We start from the raw sequence: 22,304 nt of genomic DNA, 5'->3' as shown, positions 1-22,304 counted from the left end.
ATACACCAATGATATAACAACAATTGTAATGATATTAATAATAACAGTTAGGATATAAGAATAGCAACAATAACACAAAGTTAACTAGACGCACTATTTCCAATCTCTCGTTTCACTCATACCCCATTTTCTTCATCTATGTATTCCGCCAGTCATGTTTTTTCGTATTCAAATTTGAACAAGTCAATAGTTGGACAATGTTTGATCTCGTCTTGTAAATTACAATTTATTTTTCAGCTGCCAAACTTTCACAAGTATTTTCACAAAACCCGACAGGAGGAAAGGCTTTTCCAGTCGGAGCGTTTCCATCAATCAATAATCTTGGGCGTCTAATATTGCGGCTTCATTCCTCACCAGTGAGAGCTTTTGTTTTGGCGGGACGGGCGAGAACGCGGCCGGAGCAGACATAATATTTGTTCTGCTGCAAGGTCGCAAACGCTAAAGCATTCCGAACGTCTGGCTTTGCTGTCGAATGTGAGCAGAAATAACAACCGACGTGTTACCCCCCAAGAATTCTGGACCTACAGCTGCCGATCCCGAGAGCTTTGGGTCCATTACAGATGGCGCTGTGGTCTAAGTAGAGACCATTGTGGGTTTTTCAGGAAAAATGACATTTTATGCAATTTTTGTGTCATGTGATTTGAGCTGGTACAGTGGAGCGATGGGTGGATGCAGAAGGGAAGGAGACTGCGGATAGCCACAACTTGTCATACGCATGAAAAGTTTGAAATTTGTACGTTTTTTTGGAAAGTAGGATAAGTTGTCATTAAAAAGACTCTTTCTCTTTCATTTATACTATGTGCCTTCAAATTTTATACATCAAATATTCCAACTGTTTTTGTACAAACATTTTGCTTATCGGTGCAGCCATGTGCCCGTCGGACCTCCAGCAGCTGTGGAAGGAGGTGTCGGGTGTGCCGAGCGGCGGCGGCGAGGAGGCCTTCAAGCAAGCCGAGGGCCTCGACTTGAGCACCAATAGCGCCAATTCTACCTCAGCTTTCCCCAAAGCGCCCGGCGCACACATGCCCATGCACGCCCTGCACAACGGGCAGAGCCACACCCCAAAGAGAGACAGGTATGCCCACCCGCCAAGGACCCAATATTGGGATCGGATCATTCAGATGAATGAAGTCAATAAATGCGAGGCGGCCTGACTAAGAAAAGTCAAAACGAGTTATGTAGTATTGGGCTCCAGCACCCCCCGTGACCCTACTGAGGATAAGCGGTGCAGAAAATGCATGGGTATAAATAGCAATTCATAATAAATCATGTACATATCGGGGTTATACGAGATTTGTTATTTAGGTTACAATTTATATGTTATTATTAATTCTTAAACTGCAAGTTGTTCCGTATTACTGTTTCATTTTTTTCTGAAAATACTTTCTTTAAATGATTTTGAATATATACATAATAATCGTGCAGTGCCACTCATAAAGTTCTGTTATCTTATTAGTTAGGATGTGTTAACTACTCAGCAAAAACCTTGACAGAAAATATTATTTTGCCTCTGGTGATTTCTAATAACTCCTATTTTCCTTTTATTTTTTGAAAATCGTGTAAGATCTTCTAGTTTCCGGCAGATGTTTTTTTTTTTTTTTGCGGGGGGGGGGGGGGGGGGGGGTGAAACTGTCATATAATTCTTAAAATTATTCAACAAATCGTCTCATTTTAAATATTAGTTTCTTGGCCAATCATTTATCCTGTTTTATACATTTTCTGTAAAATATTTATCTTATACTTGCTTTATTTTTAATTACCTATTTGATTATTTTTTTTTGCGTATTTAGATTTATTTTAGGGGGGTGGCAAAACCATACTTAAAATGAAAAAAATCCTTTGAAATATTATTCATGCAATCTTTTGGGGGTTTTGGGGAATGGGAGATGCAAATATTCTTATTCTGCTGGCAGATTATTTTTCCTATTTCAAATATTGGGTTTTGTTTCCGTAAATATTTGTCCTTAAAATTAACAAAATAATTTGGAAAATTTTCTCATCTCAAGTATTTTTTGTTCCGATTTTACAATTATTTGTGGTAATATATTTTCACATTTGGAATATATATAAGATATAGATATAGATAAACTGAATATCTTTTTTTAAGATTTGCAAAATGATCTTATATGTCAGGATTCATTGATTCATGTTCTCATTTGAAGGATTATTTTCCTACATTTAAAACAAGTTAAAAAAAAAAACGAAACTCAAAAAATAATCCCTAAAATCCATTTAATGTTGTGATAAGTTGATACATTTTCTCGTTTTAAGTATTATTTTCATCGAAAATAATCTAAAACAATAAAAATAACCATTAAAGCTAGCATTTATTATATTACAACTGTTAGGTTTATAGTTTAGCACACATTCAAAATAAGGAGAAAAGACATCAATGGATTTTAAACTTGAAATAGAGGAGAGAGCAACTTCAGGTAATAAATTCCAACCTGTTCTAAAAGCCCACTAAATATTTTCTTTGGACTTGAACAGAGTGAACAAAACGTATTCAAGAAATGAGTAAAACCCTCTGCCAACGGAACACTGTATATTTATTATAATAATCTCGACATGGCCATTATACATCAAGCCGAGGTAATAAATCTGTCTTTTGACGGACGGCGTCAAAGTGCTATTCATTTCACGACACGGCGATTATTGCGCTTTACCTTCCCTGCAAATGAGAGCGCTTTGGAAAGTGGCGTTGGCGTCCTCCCGCTATACGACCCCAGGTCTTTTCTAGATTTCAATATCCTGCCCGCGAGGCGTCCTTGGCGCAAAGCGCTAGCCGCACCAAAGTGAAAAGTCATTTGATAGCCAGTGTAGCCGGAGTTCCATCCGGACTGCCGCGATGCTCTCGAGCTTGTGCTAATAGCATATAGAAAAATTGTCAGAAGTAATAGAGCGACCAAATACTAAGAAGCTTCACTAGTCTACTACGCCCAAGTACTAAATGTGCATTTTCTATGTAACCTTTCGAATCGAAAGGAAAAACAAATCAAACATTCCTCATTTTTCCTCGTTGAGATGGTGCTCTCGGTTTTAATCTAAATTCTAGTTTGATCCATTTCCAGTGCATTTTTAAACAAAGGGGTCAGCAAACTATGGCCTACCGAACCCAATGTTTTAAAAGTACATTTGAGGTTTAGTAGACACTCAAAACAGGGAGAGAAGACTTCAATGGATTCTAAACATGTAAATAATAAGGAAGAGAATTCTCACAATAAGAAAGTCCAACCTATTCTAAAAGCCCTCCCCTGAGCCCTTTCTTTTTATAATATCTCCTTGGTTAGAAAAGCAGATCCTCCTCAAAGGGTGGGGAGGTCAAAGAACAGGAACATAATTGACTAATAGTGGCAATGATCCAAAGATACATGATGGTCAAAATAATGAATCAACTGTGACGTACGATAGTCAAAATAACAAACTGGCATCCTAGGCAATCTCCTTTGAACTTATCACCCTCAGTCATGTTTTTTTCTTAGTATTAGTTTGCAAAGGCCTAAGACCCACTAAAAACGGGTCTGTGACTCACATTTTTTGTCCACCGTGAAAAACACTTCTGTAGTGTTAAGTGAGCCGTGACAAAAGTAGATCGGATACCCAGATGGAAACCGGATATGTTGTCTGGAAACGAAAGAATACTTGGTTGACTCAGGTCGAGTGGGTTGGAAGGAGATTTTCTCATCATATAGCAAACAACTTCACACAAGCTTAAATTTGAAAAAAAAAGAAGTATTTTTTTTATGCTGTAAAAGTTTGTTCAATATCCCATGCGTATAAAAACGGCATTTCCAAGCTTATCAACTGTATTTTTTGGTAAATGAGGCACTGTTCCAACTTCTCACGTGCTTCTCCTTTCCTCTTGTGAAGAGCTCGACTGTTTGAGTGGATATCCTCCTTCAGCAAGGCAGACATTGGCGATGACCATGCCTCCCCTTACTCCAAAAGCAGCCAACCTCCCAGCAGCCAGTGAGTAATGCACACAACTCACAAAATCCGCTGGAAAATGAACCAATCTGGGTCAATATAGCGGGTCTGCTATCAGGTACTGGTGTGAGCAGAACCCAGAAACGTAGACACAAAATAAGATACCAGAGATTAGTTTTTTTTTTGTTTTTTTTGTTTTTTTTTTCAAATTTGGTAACGACAATTGGGAACTTTTGGAGACCGTTAATTGTCACACAAATAATTACGATTTACGAATATATTGTCAATTTTTTTTTCCCTCGGCAATATAAGGTACTTTCTCAAGGTTTCTTATTCTTCTCGTGCTGAGGTTTTGAGTTTTTCCTTGCCCGCATGTTGGTTTCAGATCAGGAGAACCCAATGTTAAATCTATTGCACCCTGGTCATCATGGAAAAGGAATTACCACTTGTGTGGCCCCTTCTCAAGGTTTCTTATTTTCCTCATGTTGAAGGTTTTGAGGTTTTCCTTGTCCTCCTGTTGGTTTCAGATCAGGGGATGGTGTCATTCTAACCTGCGAGACATTTTGTGATGAAGGCCGTCACAAATAAATGGGACTTGACTTCTGAATTCTGTTTCTTTTCTCAAAACAATTGTAGCACTGGTGCGTAAACTCCACATATATCCAATTGACAAACTGCGACCCCTGGATTGTTTGCCATTCTTCCTTTGCCGACTCGCTCGGTGAATTGTACCAGATGCCCCGACTCCAAATGCCTCTTGTTTTTGCTCCTTTCACTGGCATCTTCTCGAGACAATGTTTGCAGACCGCTTCCTCTGTATTTTAGGCTTTACAGCTTTCCAAAATTCTATTCTATTCATTTCAGTCAGGAGTGGTCGCTAAGGCAGGTAGAGAGAAAACAAGACGGTACTCGTAGCTGTGAAAAATATTCACGAATAAGAAAAATATCCGCGATTTGATGAATATGTCCTACTTGCAACAGCCCTAATAACATAGTTTACAGAAGAAGACCAACAAGGTATCCCGTGGTCTTCAGTTAACTAAGTAATAGTGGATGATATGGCAAAGATATCCCGTTTTTGTTGTAGTTCAAAACAAAATTACAATCTTGATTCGATCAATATTCACCCATCTACTACTAACATCAGGTCAATCAGGTTCCGGTGTGACCCGAAATCACTTAACCTAATTTTTTTGCAGTCAAGGGGTTTTTTAATTTAGGGTCTCAATGGGGTTGGGGTTAGTGTTACAGGTAGAGTTAGGTGAAGGTTTAGGGTTAGGAACTAGAGCTTAAGCGCTGTGTTAGGGTTCTAGGTTTAAAGCGAGAGTTGTGGTCTAAAACTGGGTTAGGGCATGGGTTACAGCTAGGGTTATGTGTAGGGTTAGGGTTAGAAACTGTAAGTTAGGGTTTTAAACTGATTTTAGGGTTCCAACCTAAGGTTAGGGTTGGGGTTTGAATCTAAGGTTTACAAAACTGTTATTTTGATCGGTGCTGGATTTCTTCTTTTAATGGTACTGGAAAAATTGTAAAATTGGCTTTGAAAGTACTTAAAAGTGCTTGAATGTGGTCATGAAAAAGGCATATGAATCCTGAATATGCAATTTGAGATAATGGATCGCGGGATATTTTTCAATTTGTGAGTCACTGAGTACTTTTATGTTGAATGCTTAAGCCTGTAAAAAGGTCTGTTCATTGGTTCCAATGTGTAATCTAGTATATGTAATTCAAACAAGCATCCACTGTTTCTTTTTAAACCCTAACATTTTTTGATCGAGTAGTCCAGATGCGTCCTAGCGCGCTAAGCTAACGCCGACGTGCAGGAAAAATGCGGTTGCCAGCAGTTTGTCACGGCTGCCGTCTGATCGGCTTCTGAGTTGACTCAACCGCAGCCAACGCGCACACAGCGAGCCACGAAATCCCGAAGAGGCCGAACACCGAGAAAAAAAGAAGACGTGTTTCCATGTGAAAAACAAATGGTTTTCGTTAGACCACCTCAAGATGTTGATTTCCACGCACATGTTAATGTTTTGCCTCAGAAGGTTTAGCCCAGACCCGAAAGACAGCAGAGGAGGAGCCCATTTTTAGCAGAGCTTCTGTAACCTTCAACGGTTACAATTACTTTTTGTGCAATGAGATCTGAAAAGCTAAATAGTAACGCGTCAGTAGGGCAGCAGTTGCTCAGGAAGTAAAGCGCTCGTCTTGGGATCAAGCGGTCGCAGGTTCAATTCCCGGCATTTACGTGTCAGAGAAAAAATGGTGACAATTGAAACGAAGCGAGAAATGATCGAAGACTACAAGCGCCGTGTTTGTGTGGGTAATCAAGCCAAAGAATACAATCAGAAAGCAGCGAGTGCCGATCACAAAGCCGAAAAAAAAAAGTTCATGCCACAGCTCTCTTTAAAGAGACCGTGTGTCATATTTAGTTCCCCTTAGTGGTACAAAAAACTTTCATCTAGTAAAAAAAACAAAATATGATTTGAATACTAGTCCAAAATACATCAACTCTCATACCAATGTTAAAACAATTTGGATTTCTTTTACACCGTGGAATCCGGCGCCATGTCTGTCTGGCATCTCCCACCACGCTGTGCCGTGTATCTCTGGCCTCTGCTCGTACCAGACAACACAGTGCCATCTAGTGGTCAAATATTACACAATAGGGTTTTAATGAGAAAAATCTCCTTGGAAATGTTTCTTTTTGAAGACGAGTGGAAAGTGTTGTGAGTCCAGCTTAAAGGGTTAACGAAAGTGAGGAAAAAAAATAAGTTATTACTTTCCAGGGTTCTGCAGGTTTTTGCAGTCTTAAAAGGCATTGAATACATCATTCTAAAAATAAGGCCTCAATCGTCATTAGAATGTCTTCAACCCAATTTCAGAAGTGAACACAAGAAGATTTATACTCGTTTGAACTAGAACATTTTTTGAAAAAAAAAAAAGTCATTTATCATGCATCATGATAAAAATGCTTCATGAATGTAGAGGAGGACTTTTTCAGGTTTTATAGTTATCTACCAGTTTTGACTGAGGATCCATGATGTACTGTAAACAACTTTTTTGTTTTTCGTTTTTGTTGACTAAAACTTTGGAGAGTGCAATGATTTTCAATTGGAAAATGTTCAACTAGACCTAAATGGGATTTTTTGAAAAGAATAAAATAAAAAAGTGTTACAATTGCCTCTAATTCAGGCGTTTATTCTTTTGGTTTCAATTTTGTGTTGGGTTTCTTTTTGTCGTCTTGTTCTTCTATTTAGATTTGAAAGGCGTTCAAAAAGTCTTTAGTTTAACTTGCTTTAAGCAGTAGGAACCCTGAATTGGTAAAATGTGCTCGTTACACGATCCTGGGTGGAATTGGGCTTGTACGTAGAACTACCACTCTACAGACGCTGCCCAACCTACGAACAAGACAAACGTTCTAAGTTGAATTTGTTCGTAAGTTGCTTCAAAGCTATACTTTGCATGTTCAAGGTTTATAGAAGTATCTTTAATGCTTGTATAAGTCACCTTTATTGTTTTGTACTCAAAAATAAACATTTCATAAAATAATATGCTAAGAGAAATAAAGTTAAGTCTAACTTACTTTTGGAAGATGTGCCTCAAGAAGTCCTCCTCCGTGGTAAAAAGTGGCCGAAAAAAAGCGATCCAACCATGTTCTCAACTGCATTAAGCTTTCCTATTACACCTTATGGTCGTAGAAATATAATATAGTTCATTTTGGGGTCTCATTCGCCCGTTTTTTGTTGTTTTTGCCACCCTCAGTCACGAAGAGCACGCCGGCACGCATCCCCTCTACGGCCACGGTGAATGCAAGTGGCCCGGCTGCGAAGCGCTCTGCGAGGACATGGGACAGTTCATCAAGTAAGTTCCTACTTTTTTTTTTTCCTATTAAAAAACCGTGAAACTCAAGTTCACACTGCATCAAAAGAATGTGGTTTTAAAAGAGTGCTAACATGTCACATCGTCTGATGGAGGAAGTCATTGATGTGTTTTAGCGCCTCCCGGTGGCTCCATTTTACCCTCGCTTGCATCACCTTCCGTTTCATGACTCTTCAGTCACCTCGCGCTTTCGCCGACGATACCGCGGAAAAGGAAATACGCCATTTGATCCAAGAACGTTTTCCAAGATTAGCATGGAGATTTAATTTAATTTTTTTTGGGGTATTGCTTGGCCACTAAATTTGACTCCCTTAACCTTAACCCTTGACAGTGTGCGATAATTCACCTATAGAGGTTGTTGCGGCTTAGAACGGAGCAAAACCATATGCATTTGATTGAGACACACTTTGGAAGCCAGAAGGAAACGCCCGCAGCGGCTGAAGAGAACAAAAAGCTGGAGTTGGTCAAAGCTGAACTTTAGTGTCTTGCGAGGGAAGCTAATAAAAAGGAGAGTAAAATATTGCAGGAGTAAGCTAGATAGTACATATTTCCTTATGTTTTAAAAACTAAAAATAGAACCCATTTAGTTTTTATTTTCTGTATTTTTATAGTTTTTATTAATGATTGTAGTCATTGGAAATCTACTATCCCAATTGTTTTCTTTCCTCAAATAGCTAATACTATTATTCCCCCCCAAATTAGTCAAGTCAAGTCATGTTTATTTGTGACGCCCTTAATCACAAAAAGTCTCAAAGGGCTGCACAGACCACAGATTATTGCAAACCAGACTATTATTACACCCTGATCTAAAACCTACACAAGGGCAAGAAAACCTCAAGTCAAGTCATGTTTATTTGTGACGCCCTTAATCACAAGGAGCCTCAAAGGGCTGCACAGACTATTGCAAACTACTATGACACCATCCCCTGATCTAAAACCTACATGAGGGTAAGGGAAACCTCAAAAACCTCAAGTCAAGTCCTGTTTTTTTTTTTTGTGAAGCCCTTAATCACAAGGCGCCTCAAAGTGCTACACAGACTACAGACTATTGCAAACTACTATGACAGCATCCCCTGATCTAAAACCTACATGAGGGCAAGGGAAAACTCAAAAACCTCAACATTAGGAAAATGAAGAAACCTTGAGAAGGGACCGCATATGAGGTCATCCCCCTTCCAGGATGAATTAATTTTAAGATATTTTTATAATTTATATATTTTCAGAGTATTCTTTTATTTGCACGAAAGCAATGTTACATTTAATAGCTACTGCTGAAATGAACCAACGAGGGGATGTTTTTTCGCATGATGGCGATATCTAATTCTAATCTGAATATTTTCGATCGACCGTTTTAGTGAAGTCAGCAAGTCTAGAATGCATTGTGGTATCGATTTTGTTTTCCTATTTTTTTTCCCTGAACGTGACTCAGAAGGGTCCCGGCATTTCCACAACTCTGGCCAAAGTTCCTGGTGAGGGTCGCGTTGCAGCCCTTCCTGTGCACTATTTTCTTTAGGTTTTTTTTTGTTCTTGTTATGAGGCAACAGCAAGTTAATGGAGGAAGGCCAGTCTGGCTTCCACACGTACAAACTTCCTGACAGGCGCAAGGCACCACTTCCTGTAGCCCCCCGCCACATTAGAACGCTTTTATTTCTGTTATTTGCAAAAGTAAAAGGGGGGGTGCATTTTATTCCATTTCATTTCATGTGACCAGATATAACCCAATATTATGTTTTTATTTTTTTATGTTGTTTAATTTTCCTGTTATCATAAGTTTTATTTTATATTTAATTTTGAAGTATATTCTAAATTGTATTTTTGTTTTATTTTTTTGTATTTAATCTTAAATTGACCTGATGTATTTCTGTCTATAGATTCAATTTATTTGATGAACTTTTTTTTTTTTTTACCAAATTTACTTTATTTTCATTTTATTTTAAACTACATTTCTACATATTAAAATAATTGAATGCACTTAATTTCAGTTTTTAAAAAAATATATTTTTCTTATATTTTATATGATTTTCCTTTAAAGTACATTTTATATTTCATTCATTTGTTTTTTTAGTAATTAATTGTAATTCAATCCAATGTATTTTTTTCTACATATTAAAATAATTGAATGCATTTAATTTGTTTAGTTCTTAAAAAAAAATATTTTTCTTTGATTTTCTATTATTTATTTCCTTTTAAAGTACATTTTATATTTCATGTATTTGTTTTTTGGTAATTAATTTTAATTTGACCCAATGTAATTATGTTTTTCTATATGTTCAATTATTTAATGTACTTAATTTAATTAATTTTGTGACATTATTTTCTTTTACAAGTCTTATTATACTGTGTGTTTTATTTTAAACTACATTCTAAACTCATTATGTTCCTATAATTAATTTGTTTTTTTCCCAAAGTATTTTAATTCAAAACAGGTTTATTTGTGTTGGATTTGAATGCAGTTACACAGTCAAGTCAGGTTTTATTTGTGTAAACACAAATGAATAAAATACAAAACCAAATTGGTTTCTGAAATTGCACTGCCCCTCGCATCTCACAAAAATAGTTTTTCAGATTTTTCGTTTAGGCTTAAAATGTCGTTTATCATAAACCATTTTTTAAAAAGGGTAAATTAAAGAAAGGTATTAAAGAAAAACAAAATAATACAATTTATACCGTTTATTTATTTGGTTTTATTCATTTGTAAATAATATTGAATGTGGCGAAAACCAGTGCCAAATGAGCACAGTGTAGCAGCAAGATGCCAGGCAGACATGGTGGGGACTTCTAGGTAGGTATTTCACTGTGTAAAGGAAATAAAAAATTCTTGACTTTGGTATGATAGGTCATGTATTTTTTGTCTAGTTGTTTTTATACCAAACGCAGGCCCTTAATATTACACACGGTCCCTTTAAATGTGACTCATTGTAACTCAGAAATAAAATAAGGAAATAAACGAAATGAAATGAGAACAGGGCCCTGCTTTCCATATAGCGACCGCTAACGGCAGCGTGTTAGCTCGTTTTCGAAATCAACGCAGGCTTCGTTAGCCGAGGTGACGAAAGGAGCGTTAGCTTGACGTCGATAGCACGGGACAAGCACATCAAAGCTGGGAAAAGTTTGCAGGGGAGAGCTCTTGTTTGCCGTCTGCTTTCGCGTCGCCTCGGGCGGAATCGGGAGGGAGGGAGATAAGGGGGTCTTTGAGGCCGTCTTTGAGTCTGTCTTTGAGTGAAAGTAAGCAAGATCCAGAGAGCCAGAGATGAGAAAAAGCAGGCGCTGACTCACCGTGCCCACTTCCAGACGGCCTTTGTCGTTGACCCCCCTAGAGGCTCCGGAGGAAGAGCATGGAATATTTCTTGCACCCCGAAAACCCATCCAACATTTTTTATTTTATTTTTTAAATGCAAAAAACTACCTGACCACCTTTTTGTGTTTTTGAACTCCTAAAATCCGGAGGTTGTTGTGTGGGTAACGCTCAACTTTTAGGTTAAATGTAGTCGGGTTGGTCATTGTATTTGTCCCAATTTGGAGTATTTTTTTGGCCAACTCTTTTATGAGTGCAAACAAAGAATACCCGATTTTAACTCTTTGGGTAATTAAACTCCCTTCAAACTGTCAGGGTTGTTTTGTAGGTTACACCCATTTTTAGGCTTGATACTGTGTAGTTGGTTTGGTCCCTTTTTTATCTTATTTGGGTTATTAATCAGCATGGAGTTTTTTTCCCTGAAAAAAAACACAAAAATACCGTGACTAATTTTGTGAGGAATTTAACACCATTCCGGATGATGGGGTTGTTTTTAGGGTTGTACTCAATTTTTAGGGGAGTCCAAAGAAAAACCATGTTGATCCTTTTTGGGTCCAATTTGGGTTCATTTTCAGCCAACTGTGTTTAGTTTTTTGAGTGCCAAAAAAAAAAAGAAGACTTGATCCAACTCTTTGTATTGTTAAACTCCATTCAAACTGTCAGGGTTGTTTTGTAGGTTGCACCCATTCTGTAGGCTTAATAACCATGTCGTTGGGTTGGTCCTTTTTTTGCCTCAATCTAGGTTATGTTTTTGTTTCTTTTGTTTTTTGGGCAGTGCTAGCTGCGGTCGTATCTGATGTGGTTTCCAGTAACTGGATGGAATAAACAGAGCCATCCAAAACGAAAAGCTGCTACTGTTTATGTCCTTTCCACAAACTGGAGTTTGTTAGTTTTCGGGCCGAGAGTGAATCATCGGCATTTAGAGGGCCGTGAGAGGGTGAGGGGGGGAGAGAATGGACGGAAGAGTCAAACAGGGGGGAGAGAAGTGAGATCATGTTTTTTGTTATTATTATCGTGCACTTGTGTCGAGCCACGGATTAGCCACGCCGTGACATCATTGTTTTCCTTTCATTTGGAGCCTCGCTCCCATATTGCCCAACTTTTTCCGAAGTCGCACGTGCGCTTTCACGTGCACGTCGCGCCTGCCCAAAAACGGTGAGAAGTCTCAGGCGCTTCGAGACCCGAAAACTAAAAGTCCCCTCAGACGCGCGCACGCACTTTACGGATACGCGCTGGCACAAACAGGCGGCGGGCGGGCCTCAGCAACCTGCCAATAACCTTGGCGATGAGAGAAGGGAGAAAGGGATGGAGGAAACCAGACAGGGAGGGGCACGCTGGGAAAGATCAGAAGGTCCCGGTTCCTCCCACAGCGCCGCAAACAAACAGGGAGAAGATAAGCCCCGGTTTGGTACATAAGGCGTGAGCTCACGACCAGGTGCCGGTTCTGGAACGCCGACCGCTTCGGCGCGCACGCAAACGAAACAGCTGTCGCATTTTTAGGCAGACAAAATAAAGAGGTGGGACTTTTTGGGGACGATTGAGCGAATGTGATCGTGCTGACTAGCCTTTAATCAGAAACTGTCTCAAACCCCCAATACAACACGCCCTGATCCGAACCCTATACAAAGTACACCGTCAACACCAGCAATCTATCTATCTACCTTGGTCATATCCCTCAAGAGGGGTGACCGACAGTAAGACAAACACATACAACAACAAAGAAAATAAAAAAGGGAAAAAATAGCAAAAAAACACACACAAAAATGTTTGGACTATGGCCAACCCAAATGCCCAAACACCCAAACAAGTTGGCCAACCTCGGCACCCAAGTCGGTCATGCTTTCGTCCCTCCAGATAAAACGGGACACAAGAAAGCGGCCATGTTACTCAGATCAGGGTGACACAACACACTCTTCCGTTCAACAGCAGGGACCGGCAGCTTTCGCTGGTTTACCCCTGCCGCATCATACAGGTGCCCTGCCCATCCCTTAGAACACGTCCAAATATCCCACTATCCTTTTACAACACCTCTCCACTCATTCCTATCACCAACAAGAGCTTTAGCTTCCACTAGATTTAGACCTCAGACCAACAATAAACAGAATTAATAACTGAAATTGTGCAAAAAGTCCAATTGGCTGCAATGGTGAACTTCCCGTCTTGAAATCTTGGCCAATGTAACAAGTTCTAAATTCGGGGTGGGCTAACCCCCTTCAATCTAAATCTGGATTTAAACATTTACACAAAGTTGCAGATCTTTATTTAGTGGCCAGGACATTCAACAGCACCGGGGGCCGAATGGAGAGCACTCTCGAATCTGCAGATTTCTTCCTGGCTCTTGGAACCACTAGTAGACCAGCATTTTCCGAGCAGAGGCTCAGAGCAGGATCATAGGGCGCAATCAAATCAGAAGGAAGGGGCAAGTCCTTGCAAACCTTTGTATGTTAGCAACAGACCTGGACGCAGTGCAGGTGAGCTAAATTTGGGGTAATATAAGCATCTCTCTTGACCTAGTCCAGGGGCGGCTCCGGGGCATCATGTGGCTCTTTGGCGATCTCTTGTTATGAAATGTTTGATCATTGAAAATGATATTGGTTCTGTGGGAGCAAAACATGATATTAACATTCTTAAGGTCTTGCGATTAATATAGATATCGTTTACATGACACAGTATATATACAGTATGTGTTGCCTTCCTTATAAGGCTTATACAACGTTTTTAATTTCTCGCGGCTCCAGGCATATGTTGTAGTTTTTTGTTGGTCTAACATGGCTCTTTTAACATTTCTAGGTGGTCCTAGTCAAAAGTCTCGCTGCATCATTTTGCAACCGCTTCAATTTTTTCATGCTAGATATCAGGAGACGAGAGAAATACATTCTAGTCATCAAGATGGGAGGTTCCATGATGGGAAAAGGCTAGTCTAGGAATGTTTTTTCATGTGCTACTGAAATAACAGATTAGGGTGTACAGTCACACCTCAGTTTTTGACCGGGTCACTCTGGGTGATATTAGATTTGTCCCCCAATGACAAAAACGACTCAAAATCCACCCTTCCCTCCTCAGGCACTTGAACAACGAGCATGCCCTGGACGACCGCAGCACCGCCCAGTGCCGAGTCCAGATGCAGGTGGTCCAGCAACTAGAGATACAGGTTGGTTTCTTTGACGTGCCCCACTCAAGTCAAGTAAAGTCAAGTCATGTTTATTTGTGACGCCCTTAATCACAAAGAGTCTCAAAGGGCTGCACAGATTATTGCAAACCACAGACTATTAGACTATTATGACACCATCCCCTGATCTAAAACCTACATGAGTGCACGGAAAAACTAAAAAATCTCAACATGAGGAAAATGGACCACACATGAGGTAATCCCTCAAAACCATCAAGCTCAAAAGAGTTGGAAAACTCAAAAAGCAGCATGATGTCACTTTTTAGTCAGGTGGTAAAATGGCAGCACCCTGCACTCTAAAGACACTTGGGTTAAAAATGGACCAACTCTAACATTGGGTTGATTTGACTCAACTTCCTGTGTTGTTTTGAAGAAAACACACTCAGTTTGACATCTTTTGCTTGTGTATGTGTATGTGTATTCGCAAAAAAAGAGTATCAACATGAGTTCACTTTGTACTAAACAATCTGGGTTGTTTTGTTCAGGAGAATCAAAACAATTGAGTGGTTTTATGTTAAACAACCTAGAAAAATGGGTCAAAATGGCCCGGCTATTGGGTGGATTCCGTTTTAGACCCAGGTCTTTTAGAGTTTGAGATGGACCAAATCCACTCGTCAGAATTCCATCAGAAGACATGTTACTTTCTGGTGGTGGACCCATGAGCAGGAAAGCAGGAACCGAGACTGGGTTGCTCAAAAGGAGATAATCAATTACAACTTATTTGCAGGGTTCGTACGGGTGCTTGAAATCCTTGACAATATTTGAAATGTAATGTTGTTTTCAAGGATTGAAATGTGCTCAAATTTGGGGGAAAATGCTTGTAAATGCTTACAATGGTTCCCATGTTTCTCAACAAATCTACCTTAAAATGACACCAACACTGCTTTCTGGTGACTTTTCTTTGCTTTTGCATTTCTTCCTACCTCATGAATAATTTCAGCTGGGATGAGTTTGTAGGGCTTTGTGCAATGAAACATTATTGCCCCCTATGGGTCGTGCCCAAGAGACCAGGTGCATGCTAACACCTAAACAGGGTACCGTGGAACGTGTATTAATGCAAGGATATCATATCGATAATGGACCCAGGTGTGCGCAGATCTGCCACTCCCCTCACTTGGCGAAAAGTCGATATTCATCAAGGTGTGTCCAAATGATAGAAAACAATTTTGTTTACATTTTTTCAATGAAACAAAAAATTGGAGGGCTTCTTCTTTTTTTGCATAATACAAACACTGTCGATATCTAAAGAAAGGAGACAAAAGGGAAAGAAAATCTGTATTTATTATTGTTTTTGTGGCAGTTGGCCAAGGAGAGCGAGCGACTCCAAGCCATGATGACCCATCTGCACATGCGACCCTCCGAGCCAAAGCCCTTTAGTCAACCTGTAAGTATACGCCTCTTTTTTTTTTTAACCACATTAGAAAACGTGTATCACAAATGGGCTTTTCCATATTCCTTTTCTGTATCTGTCAATAGGAAACGTAGGGTTGCTTTCATGTAGAAATAGAACAATTTTCAATAATAGCATTTATTCCTCCTGAAAAAAATGTTTTATATTTCACATGACGGTAAGAAAATACTGTATAATAATATGAAATTAAAATTAAATGATCAAAAACTTCGTTATTAAAAAAATTAATTACAGTATATATTTAGTAAAAATAAATAAAAGATATTCATCTATTGATAATATTATAATACTAAATATTCCATGAATAAATCTTCAATATGTGGGACCTATTTCATTATTTTGATGCAATATTTAAAGAATCCAATTTCTCATCAGGTCCGGGAGAAAAAAGGCCAAAGCGCATCTCCGAAATTAGACGGGCGTTCGTTATTAGTCATCCGTCTAATGAATATTTCATAATTCAGTTTTACAAAGAATCCTATTAAAATATGAAGATGTTGAAATTAATTGTCAATTAGAGGAGGAGTGTCATCATTTGACTCGATGTAAATGGCTGACTTGAGTGGCGGGTCGGAGGGGAGGGGGCGGGGGATCGTCCGACATTATCGCCTAATGGCCGGTCGGGAAAGGGGCGTGGCCCGTCACCGCCTGCAGCCGCGGGATTGGTGGAGGGAGGAGGAGGAGGGCGGGGTCGATGGAAACAAAGCTCGGCCTCAATTAAAGGGGTTCGTCTGTTGCCATGGCAATTGGGCAGGGCGTTAATGGGGTGACTGTTAAAGCAAGGGTGTGTAAACTACGGCCTTTGGACCATATGCGTTCCGTCGGGCGTTTTAATCTGGCCAGGCAAGCGAAAATGGGAAAATTATCATGACAATCCATACACGATAGTAAAGAAAGTGCTACTAATACACAATGTTGTTTTTTTGGGGTGTCAGCTTTCTACCCATTGTCTTTTTGTGTATGTACTACAAAATTACTACACATTTTTCTTACAAAAATCTATCAAATGTAATTGTAAATGTAATTAAAAATGCTGAAATTAAAAAAAACATAGAAATACAATATAATTCTACTACTATAATTCAAAAATCTACAGAAATACTTTGACAAAAATACTACAAGAAATACGACAGAAATACTACAAAAAGACTACTATGGAAATGTTTCAAAAATCCTTTTACCGAAATACTGCAAACATACCACTAAAGTAATACTATAATTGCAAAAATAATACTACAGAACTATTTTGACAGAAATACTACAAAAATACGTATAGTCATGCTGGAAAAATACTGTAGATGCACAACAAAAACTTTACTACAGAAGTACTAAAAATACACGACAGAAACGCTAGAAAAATACTACAGAAGAAATACTACAAAAACATAGTTACAGTAGTACTATAATACACAAATACTAATACAAAAATATTACAACTGAAATGCTACAAAAATACTATAACTACAAAATTTTTACTATGGAAATACTAAAAAAACAATGAAATACTACAAAAGATATGCTATGGAAATACTACAAAAATACAACGATATTATAACTACAGTAATACTATAATGAAAAATACTACGAGAGAAACATGACAAAATACATCTACAGTAATATTACAAATACTACAATAAATCTACAACACTTCTACAGAAATACCGCAAGAACACTCGTACAGAAATACTACAAGAATATTATACATTAATAGTATAATAAAAAAATACTATTACAGGAATATTACCACATAAATACCACTACAGAAATATTATGACAGAAATACTATGGATAGATTACGACATTTCTACTATGGAAATAGTGAAAAAAATCAGATTGCAGAAACACAACAAAAACAACTACGGTAGTACTACAAAACTAAATATCAAATTTAGTGCTTCTACCAAGGACGTCAGCTATTATTTTACTTTGCGTTTTGAAACAAATGTGTTGAAATGATTCTGTTTAAGATCAAATTTGAAAATATATATTACACACAAATGCAAATGATCCAAATTGGAAGGGTCTCCGGGCCGGGTTTCGGACGGCGGCAGGGGGGTAGGGAGAGAACACTGGCACACGGGTTTTAATTAGTCCTAAAGTGGTGGTTTTTGGTCCCGGCGTGCGCCTATCGTGCACGTGCACGCTAGTCACTAATTAGTATCTGCCTCACCGCAGAAAAAACCCCTTTGTGTTTCTTGCTAACATGCCGCCGTGCGGTTTTGTTTTTGCGAGCGGGGTTAATTGCACCCGTGCGTTGTGTATAAACATGTGGATAAACTCTTCTTTTTTTTGTTGTTGTCATTTTCGTACGTACCGGAAAAGAAGTACAGTAGACCCCCGAATCCGTCGGCAAAGTAAAAATGCCGTATGGGGGGGGGACAGAAACCTATGCTCATTGGCTGATTCTGTGCCAGGTAAAAAACATTCAAAGAAAATTGATATACGGCAGGGGGTCTTCAACCCTTTTTCGAGCGGAGAAATACGTTTTGCTACTTGTTAGCGTAAAGGCTACCCACTCGCGTATACACTTCTAAAATAAGAAATGCTTACTTATTTTTTTACTTTGTTATTGCCAGGTTAATGACTGAAAGTTGAAAATAAGAAAGGGAGAGAGAAAAAGGTAGAGAGGAGAAAAAGGAGAGAGAAAAGGAGAGGGAGAGAGAAGGAAAAGGAAAGAATGAATGAATGACAGAGAGAGAGAGAGAAAGAAAGGAAAGGAGAGAAAAGGTTTTTTATGCATTTTAAGAGGAGTACGACGTACAAGGAAATCTGTACGAAAAAACGCAAATTTGTCAATCGCATGCGTCTGCCGCCTGGGGATTTCCCATCATGCATCATTCCGAGAAAAAAAAAAGGTGTACGATTCCCGTAATTTCCGCACTATAAGGCGCACCTAAAAGTCTTAATTTTTTTCAAAAGCTGACCATGCGCCTTATAATACAGTGCGCCTTATTTATGGATCAATATTGAATTCGCAAGGTCTCGCAACTTACGCAACAGCCCCCGAACGTGGAGTAGTCCGCGGTGTATGCTGGGATTGATATACCGGCGTTTCATTGGCTAACCAATGTGTCAATCATTATTTGAATCGATCGCTATTGGCTAAAGTTATTCGGAGCCTCGGATTGGCTAGAGGGCCAAAACAAACCCTGCAATTGGCCGAAAAAGATGACTGAATAGCAAGCTTGCTAAAGTACGCCATAAAGAAACATGTTTCATTAGTCTGTATTTTACTCTCCTGGATTTACTACACTCACGGTTGTAAGAAGACCATGATTGCGTATCATTATTGAACATGAGAACTTAGGTGAGTTATGCGGCTATATATTTTCCCGGTATCTTGTTTTAGAACGATCTTGATGTTGCTGTGATAAATTGAGTGAATTAGATTCAATTCCAAGTGTTCATTGTCATATGCACAGTAAAGTTGCGAGTGAAAAAGAAAATAGAAACTAAGGAATGGTTGGCATTTCTTGAATTCCAAGACTTTAACCTTCCGAATGATAATTGAAATGACGCATTTAAGTCACATCGTACGGACACCGCATCCGCACGTGTCTACGACACGTATTTGCCTCTTTGCAAGCTTTGGGAATGTTAAGGGGGTAATCAGTTTGACTGAATCATCTGACTGTTTTGTCGACGTTCCCATTGTAGCGCCTTATAATCCGGTGCGCCTTACCTATGGAAGATATAGGACCAAAAACTATTTTTTGGGGGTGCGCCCTATAACCCGGTGCGCCCTATAGTGCGGAAAATACGGTATTTTGTATTTTGTACGGAAAACCACGACAGTTTGTATGGGCATGGGGCCCTGGAGCTTGACAGGTATGTCATTGTAAAGTTTCCGATTTATCGATGAACGGAACGTAAATGCATTTGCAGTTGAACTTGGCATCGGGCGGCTCCCTGCTGAAGCGGGACAGCGAGGTGTACCCGGAGGGCCTGGCGCACCCCCCTACCTCTGCGGCCACTCCCATCACGCCCCTACGCCAGGGTCCCTCCGTCATCAGCTCCTCCAGTCTGCACGCGCACTCCCACCCCCACGGCGTAGGACCCATCCGGAGGCGTAACTCCGACAAGTACTGCACCCCCATCGCCTCGGGTAAGCGCCATGGCCGTCCCTCTCGCCGTTTGAGGAGGCTTCCTCTGACGTTTTGCTGCTGTCCTTTGCGCCTCAGAGCTGGCTCAGAACTGCGAGTTTTACAAGAACGCCGACGTCAGGCCTCCCTTCACCTACGCCTCGCTTATACGTCACGTGAGTTTGCCTTTTTAATGCCTCCCCGCATAAACGTTTTTTTTTTCTTGTTGTTTTTCCCAAATCGATATGATGATCGAGAAAATCTGAAATTTGAATTCGCGCACACGGAAACAAACAAAAGAGAATGTACTAGCTACAATTAAGAAGCCAGTTCAGTCAAAATAGACTGATATGGGCCAAGTCTTTCCAGTGCCTCACGCCCTTATTTAGAGAGGTAGAGAGGAGACACGACCAAGTTGCGCTCCTTCTTCTATAGAAAGTGATAATAGATTATGTTGAGGAACGTAAATACATAAGAAATTTAAAGATGTTCTAATGAATAATGAAAAAAATTCAAATCTTTCCAACAAGCCAAGCTCTCATATAACTTGTGGACATTTCAAACAGGTGGAGAGGAGACATGACCAAGTTGTGTCTACTACCTCTATAGAAAGTGATAATAATATTCTCATGAGTAACAGAAATGCTTGGAATTCTCCTAACAAGTAGTACTCATCCTGAGGCGGGCAATAAATATAAGTAAATATGTTCTAATGAGGAACATAAATTCTTCTAATCTTCCTAACAAGTGCCTCACACACATTTCAGAGAGGTAGAGAGGTGACACGACCAAGTTGTGCTAGTACCTCTTTAGAAAATCATAATGTATTCTCATGAATAAGAAATGCTTAGAATCCTCCTAACATGTACGACAAATCCTGAGTCAGGCGAATTTATATAGCCAAGCTCCGGGATGTTTCTGAAAATATTTAGAGGTAGAGAGAAGACATGACCAAGTTGTGTTATTACTTCTATACAAATTCCAAAGACATTATGATGAGGAACATAAACATGTAGAATATTTCTAACAAGTGGTGCACATCCTGAGCCATGCAACTTATAATGGCAAAGCTCTCCTGTGTTACACACATTATGAAGAGCTAGTGAGGAGACACAACCAAGGTGTGCTATTACTTCGATAGAAAATCCAAATCTGATCTAATGAGGGGCATACTGTAAATGCTTCGAATCTAACAAGTAGTGTTGACTGAGTATGGCAAAGATCTCCAGTGCCTCGCAATTGTTACAAAGAGGTAGAGAGGAGACACGACCAAGTGGTGTTACTACTAAACACAAAATCGAAATATATTATAATGGGTAACTTAAACTTTTAGTATCTTTGAAACAAATATTGTTGGCTGATTGAATATTATAGTAGGGCGTTTTTATAAGTGAGTAATTATCCGGGCGTTTATTCCTATCGGGCCGATAACCTTGACATCATATATGGCCGTTATCTCTTTGATAATTATGGCGTTTTCTTAGTTTTGAACTTTCTTCTGGGTCTTCAGGCCATCCTGGAGTCCCCCGACAGGCAGCTGACCCTGAACGAGATCTACAACTGGTTCACGCGAAAGTTTGCCTACTTTCGGAGGAACACGGCCACGTGGAAGGTAGATATAATCACACAAGGACAAAACATTTAAAGGTGACTCGTAAAAAAGTCTCGAGGAAAAAGGTGGTTTTCTATCGCTGTCATTTTTGCGGTTTTTATTTTAGAAATGTTATGACCGTATAAAATTGGTTCCTATAACCCCTTAACGTTTCTAGGGCCCGAAATAAGTCATATCACATATCATCGGAAGGCTTCAACTTTTGGGATTCAAAATATGATGACCATTTCAAAATCTTGCTCATAACTCCCCTTTAAAGACAAACAGGCTCGTAAAATGATTTCCAATACGGCCTTTCGCCTCTGACCTTTTGATTGACACCACTCTCGGACAATCTATGAGGGACTGTATTGGGAAAAAAAACGACATGACCTACTTCCGCTTCAGATATCTTGAGCCAATAGTAACCAATTCAAGTAATGATTTACACATTGTTGCGCCAATTAAAATTACGAGGAATTCCAATTGGATCCCAAAATAAACGCGAGGTTACGTCACTTGCGATTCATTTGACCGCACCATTATTACGCACAATTGTGCACAAACATTGATCGACATCTGAAAAGGGAAGTCAAACATTTACAACTCTCTCCAAATATCTAAAAAAAAAGGAAAACACGCAGTTGCACAGGTTTTGGAGCTGTAAACTTGTCGTCTCCAAATGGCCACTCTTTGGAAACGGCTAGAGCTACCCTTAGAAAAACGTGTAAAATACAATGTTTAGTTTTTCAGATTCATTCGCGAACTTTTAATAAGAAAATCAGGCGGCAATAAACACCCTTTATTTCTGTGTGTTCCAAGTCAGTGACTCAATGTTAGTCACACTTGCAGTGTTTTTTTTTTTAGTTTGGGACAAAACTTGAGAGTATTCCCTTTCAAAAGAGACCAAAAGCGTCTATATTCTCCAAAAAGTTCAAGACCAGAATTCAATGGAC

General features: G+C 39.3%; 1 protein-coding gene across 2 annotated transcripts in view; it reads left to right on the top strand.

Moving 5' to 3' along the window:
* foxp4 (forkhead box P4) overlaps positions 1 to 22,304 on the top strand; it is a 167,479-nt gene that overhangs the window by 124,996 nt on the left and 20,179 nt on the right. For both annotated transcript variants that reach the window (XM_088337790.1, XM_088337789.1), the window contains exons 7-14: positions 868 to 1,075; positions 3,871 to 3,969; positions 7,684 to 7,782; positions 14,159 to 14,246; positions 15,565 to 15,648; positions 19,561 to 19,780; positions 19,857 to 19,933; positions 21,268 to 21,369. In XM_088337790.1, the coding sequence (XP_088193916.1) occupies positions 868 to 1,075; positions 3,871 to 3,969; positions 7,684 to 7,782; positions 14,159 to 14,246; positions 15,565 to 15,648; positions 19,561 to 19,780; positions 19,857 to 19,933; positions 21,268 to 21,369 (977 nt within the window). The remainder of the gene's footprint in view (positions 1 to 867; positions 1,076 to 3,870; positions 3,970 to 7,683; positions 7,783 to 14,158; positions 14,247 to 15,564; positions 15,649 to 19,560; positions 19,781 to 19,856; positions 19,934 to 21,267; positions 21,370 to 22,304) is intronic.

This window comes from Urocampus carinirostris, chromosome 6, assembly GCF_059441175.1.
Source record: "Urocampus carinirostris isolate Australia breed hairy pipefish chromosome 6, RoL_Ucar_1.0, whole genome shotgun sequence".
Classification (NCBI taxonomy): Eukaryota; Metazoa; Chordata; class Actinopteri; order Syngnathiformes; family Syngnathidae; genus Urocampus; species Urocampus carinirostris.
This window is presented reverse-complemented; position numbering and strand designations above follow the sequence as displayed.